Source organism: Myiozetetes cayanensis, unplaced genomic scaffold (genome assembly GCF_022539395.1).
Source record: "Myiozetetes cayanensis isolate MyiCay16 unplaced genomic scaffold, myiCay2020 scf165, whole genome shotgun sequence".
In the NCBI taxonomy this organism is placed as follows: domain Eukaryota; kingdom Metazoa; phylum Chordata; class Aves; order Passeriformes; family Tyrannidae; genus Myiozetetes; species Myiozetetes cayanensis.
Window position 1 is genome coordinate 50,241 of NW_026087326.1, and position 8,441 is coordinate 58,681.

At 37.0% G+C, this 8,441-nt stretch overlaps 1 protein-coding gene across 5 annotated transcripts in view; it reads left to right on the forward strand.

The window, feature by feature from the left end:
* LOC126638136 (ubiquilin-1-like) overlaps window positions 1-6,306 on the forward strand; it is a 37,317-nt gene extending 31,011 nt beyond the window's left edge. Inside the window, exons 10-11 of one of the 5 annotated variants that reach the window (XM_050311782.1) lie at window positions 689-857; window positions 5,681-6,306. In XM_050311782.1, the coding sequence (XP_050167739.1) occupies window positions 689-857; window positions 5,681-5,698 (187 nt within the window). In that variant the 3' untranslated portion in view covers window positions 5,699-6,306. Of the gene's footprint in view, window positions 1-688; window positions 858-2,562; window positions 3,373-3,757; window positions 3,846-5,680 lie in introns of those variants that run through there. The other 4 variants (XM_050311783.1, XM_050311781.1, XM_050311780.1 and 1 more) reach the window with 4 other exon arrangements.
* Window positions 6,307-8,441: the final 2,135 nt, after the last annotated feature.

The following is an 8,441-nucleotide window of genomic DNA, read 5'->3' on the forward strand; positions in this document are numbered from 1 at the left end:
CCTGAGACAACAAGAAACAGTGCTGGACAAATCCCAAAAAAGCTGGATTGTCTGCATTGCGCCACCCACTTCCAAGACCACTCCAATCCACTTTTTTCATCCTGCATGGCACTGCTGCTTCAGACCACTCTGCTCCACTGTGCTCGGGCTCAGCTCCTCTCATCTTGGTTCGCCACTGCTTCGTTCCCCACAGCTGCTTCCAGCATTGGCGCATGCATGTGTTCTGCTGGGTTTAGCTGTGTTTGATGCTTGGAGTTGCTTTTTTCCCAAGGGGATGGGAAGGGATGGGTGGCAGCAGCAGAAGGACAGGGTCCACAAGGCTGGTCCCAGTAACTTCCCTGAAGCAAAGATTGAATAAAATGGTGCTGCTTCCAGTGTACATTCATATTTTCTTCCCTCCAAAGCCATGCCCTCCAGTAATGAAGTGGATGGTGTCAAATAGCAACCTAGCCATGCCCACAGAGTTCTAGGCTCCTCCCTGTTCTCAGCACCTGCAAGCAAAACTAGGACATACACTTTTGTTTGCAAGAAACTTTTAAGCAATGGTCTATGGTCTTGTTTTAGTGCTTAAGTTGTCATCCATTTTTTATTTGACAGAATTTTTACTTAGTAATTACATCTTATGGGAAGAGATTACAACTAAGCCATTTTTTTACTTTAGTGATGTATTTCTCTGTCATTTGTGTAGATTCAATCCTGGTTTAGGTGGATTGGGAAGCACTGGAGCTCCTACAGGGTCCACTGTACCTAGTTCAATTCCCAGTGAAAATACAAGCCCAATATCAGGGGCCACTGATCCTGGTCACCAGCAGTTTGTCCAACAGATGTTGCAGGCACTTGCTGGTGCAAATGCTCAGGTAAAGTAGATCACTGTATTCTGCCGTGATCTGTGTCTGTGTGGTTGGTGGGGTTTTTGTTTGTTTGAGGTTTTTTAAATATCCAGTGAGAAAGACACACAGACACTCCCCACACACACCCCTCCCCCCCATCCATACACACACCCCTTTCCCCACAGTAAACAAACAGAATGCTTCTGGTCAAAGGAGAGCAGAGGAAGATTAAAAGTGATATTCTAGCTGTGCAAATAAATGCTGGGAAAACATCACATGTGAGTAAAAGTGTCCTCTGAATGGTTGATTGATAGATACACCTATCTTAATACCCTTGAGTTTCTGAAATGCCTGGAAAGAAGGGAGATTAAGGTGTTAAAGGGAGGGCAGGTTCCCTGGCAACTGAAATGTGGACTCAGACAAGAAAAGAACTTAAACATACTGAACATCATTATCTCTGTACTTTGTGTTGCTGGTTGTAGCTCAGGTTATTTGGGGCCTGAATTTGTAGCATGCTTCCCTGACATCCTGCAGGTTCAGATTGCACAATGTACATTGTGTTAACATACCAAGTGGGATTTAGGCTTTCTGGAGAGGTCCAGAAGTCAAACAAAGGTGGCAACTTTGTGAAACAGAACCATTACACTGTGATACATATCCAGTGTAATGGCAGACTGCTGATAAAAGGGACAGTCCTGTTCCTACCTCCTCTGTTGCCACAGAATAAGGCAGTTCAACTTGCTGATCTCACAGAAAAATGTTACTTTTTGTAACTATGAGAAAGTGGTGGTAAGAATAGCTATAGAAAGCCATGTTCTCATAGATATTTTTATCATTCTAGATCCTATGCTACCAATTCAGTATTCCATTTGGTTTTTCAGGTGGGGGGGAATGTTTACATTTCAGCCAGTATGTTTGCATTTTATTAGGAAGTATATGCAGTTTTTAAATACTGATAGGAATTTCTCAATGGATGAAACTTTAGGTAGAACAAAAGGAAAATAGCAGTAGGTGCAAAAATCTTGTGTTGATATATAAACTGTCTCACTCATTTCAAAAAGTGGCTTCTCAGTATTACTCTGACCTTATATACCTAAAGTATATTTTCATATAATTGTTCTATTTCACAAATGTCTCTGAGATGAAGAGGATACAACTGAGATTATTCATAATTTTTGCCATTAGTTTATGAGCAATTTATTTGAGCAAGATCAACTCATAAAGCACAGCTGTCACTTTGCCTTAGGCTGAACTTTTTAACTAGAATTTTGGTAAATTTAGTAAACAAATACTTGGAGCATTTAAGAGGTAACTTTTATGTCAAGGAAGAAAAAAAGCCTACCATATCCACTGTTGCCTACAGTGACATTCTCAAAAATTTTCTATTCCACACTACTATATTAGATTCATTCATAAAAAAAAAAAGTCTGCACATGCATCGTTAATAAACTATTCTTGGGACACATTTATCAGATGTAAGTGTTCCTTTTTAATCAAACAAGCAGCTGTGCTTGTAGTTTAGAAATGTCACATAAGTGAAGATACTCTTAAAATTTGAGGCTAATCTGACTTGTTTGATCAGCAATTCAGTTGTGAATGAAATTTGGGGAATTTGGAAAAGATGCATTCAAAATTAGTAAAGACAATAAGTGGTTCTGAACCAACTATGTTTAAATCCTGTACTTTGCCAAATATGTATTATGCTTTTATAGCTTGAGATTTTTTTTCTTAGCAGTTACAAAATCCAGAAGTTAGATTTCAGCAACAACTGGAGCAGCTGAGTGCAATGGGCTTTTTGAACCATGAAGCAAACTTACAAGCTCTAATAGCAACAGGAGGAGATATCAGTGCGGCTATTGAAAGACTGCTTGGTGCTCAGCTTTCATAGCACTATTTCTTTAACTTGAAAAAATGTAATTTATTTTTGATAACAGCTCTTAAATCTTTAAAACAGTTGCTTTATTTCATTCTGACTCTTGTGTTTGCCTTGTTATAACTAAGTCATGCATTTTAAGGTCAAGTGTAGTAGTTTTCTTCAAATAGGGAATTGATGCATTTTCACTCAGTTATTGTGTGCATCACTTTTGTTCTTCATTATTTCTTAATTTTTTTTAACAATATCAGCTTTCACAGTTGATTGAGCAGGTTTTGTTAAACTTGCAACTGTCCAATTTATTTACTACTAAACCATTAACCTTCAGTAGTAATTTATGTAGGATACAAATTCAAAAGGAAACAATTGAAAGCTATAATATGTGGGTACCAGTGCTGCTTACGGTGATTTAGGCATGTATTTTTTCTGCTAGAAAATTGCTGTAAGATTTATACCACTTTGAGTAATCTACCATTTTTGCTTTTATTTGTATGAAGTATAAACACGGCATATACAATGGAGACATCTCATTTATATAAATTTACACATTGCAATAGAATGAAATTTTAAGTAACCAAAAAAGGCCAGGGAAAAGAAAAAGTAGTAAGACAGGGGGTTTAGTGTAGAATCTTCCAGCATATTATGTAAACAACTCAGAAAAAATGCTTAGGCAAGTTCATTTTAAAATATATTAGAATTGCTGTTCTAGTTATATCTTACATCTAGCCATAAAGAAACTTTGCACTGTAACATTGTCTCATTGCAACTGTTACAGATTAATTGTAAATTACCTTTGTGCAAATTAAGGGAGCACTGCCTTGGTGCTCTGAAAATGTTTCTAAGGCATTTTTGGCTTGTTCCATTGAGATTCTAACAAGCATTATGATTTTTAATTGGAAGCATTATTTTTTTTAGCCACTGTCATGCGATATTCCCTAATTATTTATACCACTCATGTAAAAAATACTGTATATCTCTTGAGATTTTATTGATAGTTACCTCTCATGCACAGGTAATAGAATTAATTTAAAAGTATTTAATCATCTTGTTTCAGTGTGTTTGCAATTGGTGATTATCCAGCATTCAAGATGACCCAAGATGATTCAAGTGTCAGCTCTGGGACTATTTACAGACTTTGGGCTAAAATTAACAAACAATATTTAGAGGTTGTCCCAGTTTAAATGAGACAAGGGTCTTTTGCTGAGGATGGATTAGGAGGAAAAGACCCAAACTTCTCTTTCCAAGCAATTATAAATCCAAAATTAAGAGGCTTCGATTGAAGGAAAACAAATTATGGAAAAGGAAAATAACAGCCCTTTATTAAAAGGTATGTGTGTATTAACAGGAACACGAAAAAAAAAAACCAAGTAAAATAACTAAGTAATACTCCTATACCCACCAATAATCCCCTTCAAGAACAAAACCGATAAACTGGCAAAGGAAAATAGTTCAATTTCTTGCACCCTTTGGTGCAGTTCCAACCACAGTCAGCAGGGGCGCCATCGGGTCACTGGAGATGCAAAATTTGTAATGTCCTGTACCATTCACCCAGGTGGCGCTGTTGGGTCACTGAAGGTGTAAAAACTTGTAGTGTCCTATTGTAGTCACCAGGTGGCGCTGTTGGATCACTGAAGGAGTAGAACTTGTAATGTCCAGTGCCCGTCACCAGGCGGCGCTGTGAGATCCTTGGCTGCCGCCGGGTGGGGGGAAAGAAGGGAAGGAAAACAACAGCAATAAAACAGAAAGTTCTCCCAATGGAAGAAAACTCACAAACTTCAGCTGATTAGGGTCTGTTGTAAGCAGGGCTTGCAACCAGCCACAGCTGAGCCAAGAGCAGCAGCCAGAACTCCCCTCCGACAGGAAAGAGACAAAGGAACCCGGCAGTGTCTGCAAGGAGGAGATATCAGTGCGGCTATTGAAAGACTGCTTGGTGCTCAGCTTTCATAGCACTATTTCTTTAACTTGAAAAAATGTAATTTATTTTTGATAACAGCTCTTAAATCTTTAAAACAGTTGCTTTATTTCATTCTGACTCTTGTGTTTGCCTTGTTATAACTAAGTCATGCATTTTAAGGTCAAGTGTAGTAGTTTTCTTCAAATAGGGAATTGATGCATTTTCACTCAGTTATTGTGTGCATCACTTTTGTTCTTCATTATTTCTTAATTTTTTTTAACAATATCAGCTTTCACAGTTGATTGAGCAGGTTTTGTTAAACTTGCAACTGTCCAATTTATTTACTACTAAACCATTAACCTTCAGTAGTAATTTATGTAGGATACAAATTCAAAAGGAAACAATTGAAAGCTATAATATGTGGGTACCAGTGCTGCTTACGGTGATTTAGGCATGTATTTTTTCTGCTAGAAAATTGCTGTAAGATTTATACCACTTTGAGTAATCTACCATTTTTGCTTTTATTTGTATGAAGTATAAACACGGCATATACAATGGAGACATCTCATTTATATAAATTTACACATTGCAATAGAATGAAATTTTAAGTAACCAAAAAAGGCCAGGGAAAAGAAAAAGTAGTAAGACAGGGGGTTTAGTGTAGAATCTTCCAGCATATTATGTAAACAACTCAGAAAAAATGCTTAGGCAAGTTCATTTAAAATATATTAGAATTGCTGTTCTAGTTATATCTTTACATCTAGCCATAAAGAAACTTGCACTGTAACATTGTCTCATTGCAACTGTTACAGATTAATTGTAAATTACCTTTGTGCAAATTAAAGGAGCACTGCCTTGTGCTCTGAAAATGTTTCTAAGGCATTTTGGCTTGTTCCATTGAGATTCTAACAAGCATTATGATTTTTAATTGGAAGCATTATTTTTAGCCACTGTCATGCGATATTCTAATTATTTTAACCACCATGTAAAAAAATACTGTATATCTCTTGAGATTTTATTGATAGTTACCTCTCATGCACAGGTAATAAATTAATTTAAAAGTATTTAATCATCTTGTTTCAGTGTGTTTGCAATTGGTGATTATCCAGCATTCAAGATGACCCAAGATGATTCAAGTGTCAGCTCTGGGACTATTTACAGACTTTGGGCTAAAATTAACAAACAATATTTAGAGTTGTCCCAGTTTAAATGAGACAAGGGTCTTTTGCTGAGGATGGATTAGGAGGAAAAGACCCAAACTTCTCTTTCCAAGCAATTATAAATCCAAAATTAAGAGGCTTCGATTGAAGGAAAACAAATTATGGAAAAGGGAAAATAACAACCCTTTATTAAAAGGTATGTGTGTATTAACAGGAACACGAAAAAAAAAAAAAACAAGTAAAATAACTAAGTAATACTCCTATACCCACCAATAATCCCCTTCAAGAACAAAACCGATAAACTGGCAAAGGGAAAATAGTTCAATTTCTTGCACCCTTTGGTGCAGTTCCAACCACAGTCAGCAGGGGGCGCCATCGGGTCACTGGAGATGCAAAATTTGTAATGTCTTGTACCATTCACCAGGTGGCGTTGTTGGGTCACTGAAGGTGTAAAAAAAAAAACTTGTAGTGTCCTATTGTAGTCACCAGGTGGCGCTGTTGGATCACTGAAGGAGTAGAACTTGTAATGTCCAGTGCCCGTCACCAGGCGACGCTGTGAGATCCTTGGCTGCCGCCAGGTGGGGGGGGGGGAAAGAAGGGGAAGGAAAACAACAGCAATAAAACAGAAAGTTCTCCCAATGGAAGAAAACTCAGAAACTTCAGCTGATTAGGGTCTGTTGTAAGCAGGGCTTGCAACCAGCCACAGCTGAACCAAGAGCAGCAGCCAGAACTCCCCTCCGACAGGAAAGAGACAAAGGAACCTGGCAGTGTCTGCAGCCCGCAGCAGCCTCTCACCCTGGCAGAGAGAGAGACTCCCCTCTCCCCCCAGCCTCCACCCCTTCCAGTCACACACCAGCCAACTCCCCCCCTTTGTTGTCAAGGAAACAAATCTCGGCCATTAGGGACTCGAGCCGATTCTTTTGTTCAACTAATGGCCCATATACAGAGCACACACACATGGCAGGAGGAAAGGAAAGAAAAATTCCTTGCTAAAAATACGAACTATGACAAGAGTATAAAGTGGAGGACAGAGAGGAAGGCTCATATGATATTGAAGACTGTTTAGATAAAGTGAAAGTAGTGAAATAAAGCATTCTTCTGTGTGTTACAGAATAGCACTTGCTTTTTATTCGTCTTTGGTGTCAGTGTAATTGTGAACATTCTAATTTAATTCTTGTATTTCATTAGACACTTCATCTGAACAATCTTTTGGTACATATATAAAGCCAGTTTGTTCTAAAAAAAACATTGTTTGCAAATGGTTTAAACTTACTGACCTTGACTCAAAATTGTTAATAAGTTAAATGAAACAAATTTATAATGGGATATAAAGGAGGGCATTGAGCACACTTTCTTTTACATACAATGAAATTAATAAAACTCTTGGCAAAGCCAAGCATGCAGATTTTACAGGGAGTAACTGTGTTGTATTCTTCTCTCAGAAATTTTTACTGTCCAGTAATCCTGACTCTTACTTCAGCAGTAAGTAAATAGATCAAATACTGCTGATGCACAATGCCGCATAAAGTTCAAGAAAATATATTGGTTGGCAGACCTCTCTGCCTCTAGATCAAAATCGCATAGATAAGCAACATAGAATATTAAACAAATGAAACAATTAAAATAGAATCTCATGGTGATTTGAGTTTTATATGATCAAAGCTTTTAAAAATACTTGAAGTTTGGGTAGGAAATTATTACTTTTGTTTCCTAGTCAATGATAGTAAACCTGCAAGGCACTAGACCTTCATAGTGCCTTCTGTTTGGGTAAGTATCTTTCACTGCACTGAGTATGAGGCTCTTAAGGAAGCGATAGCAAGTAGTTTCTGTAGAATAATCACGACTTTTTAACAATTACTCTTAGGATCTTCAAAGTAACTAATTCAACTTGACCTTATAGTATGCCCTATAGGAAGTTTGCTTTAAAAAAGTGAGATATCTAGTCATTCAGAAGGTATATCCTTCTAAGAATACAATCCATAACTTGCAAAAAGGCCACTGTCAAATGGAAAGGGAAAAGCTGAAGTAGGGAGGGGAGACACTTTTGCCAAGCTTTGCTAAGGTACTGAATCTTAACTCCATTGAACATTCTTTTGAGACAAGATCCAGTTCACCTATGTAAGTAAAACAGAGATGCAATATTTTAAGTTAAATTCTATTAGAATTTAAGAAAAAGTAGAATTTTACCTAAACTGTACAGTGAACCATTGAGCTAAGTTTACTAATTGAGATGTAATTAATAATTAATTTAACTATGTAACTACTGTCAACTAGTAATAACAATTAGTAACTGAGTAGTGGTAAAACACTGAGACATATTCAGTGTAGGAGGACTTTTGGTTTTGTAGAAGACCTTAATTGTTAAAAGTGGTAGTAGATGAAACAAAATTTGTAATAGGGGTAAAAACGTATTGTGTTCAATAATAAAAGATACATCACACTTGGTTTAATGGCATAATAGAATGTTTGTACACTCTCTCACCACTGTCTCTCTAGTCTTTTAGGCACTCACTTTTGAAAATGTCCAATTTCTTTTTGGTTATAAGGGTTTGAAATGTAATATTACTACTTGGTAAATATGTCATGCAACTGCTTTCCTATCACTGTAGTTTCCTGAATTATTTAGTTATATTGTGTCTAAAAAAAAGTGAGCATAAATTTGCATTTAATAGTGGGTATATTAG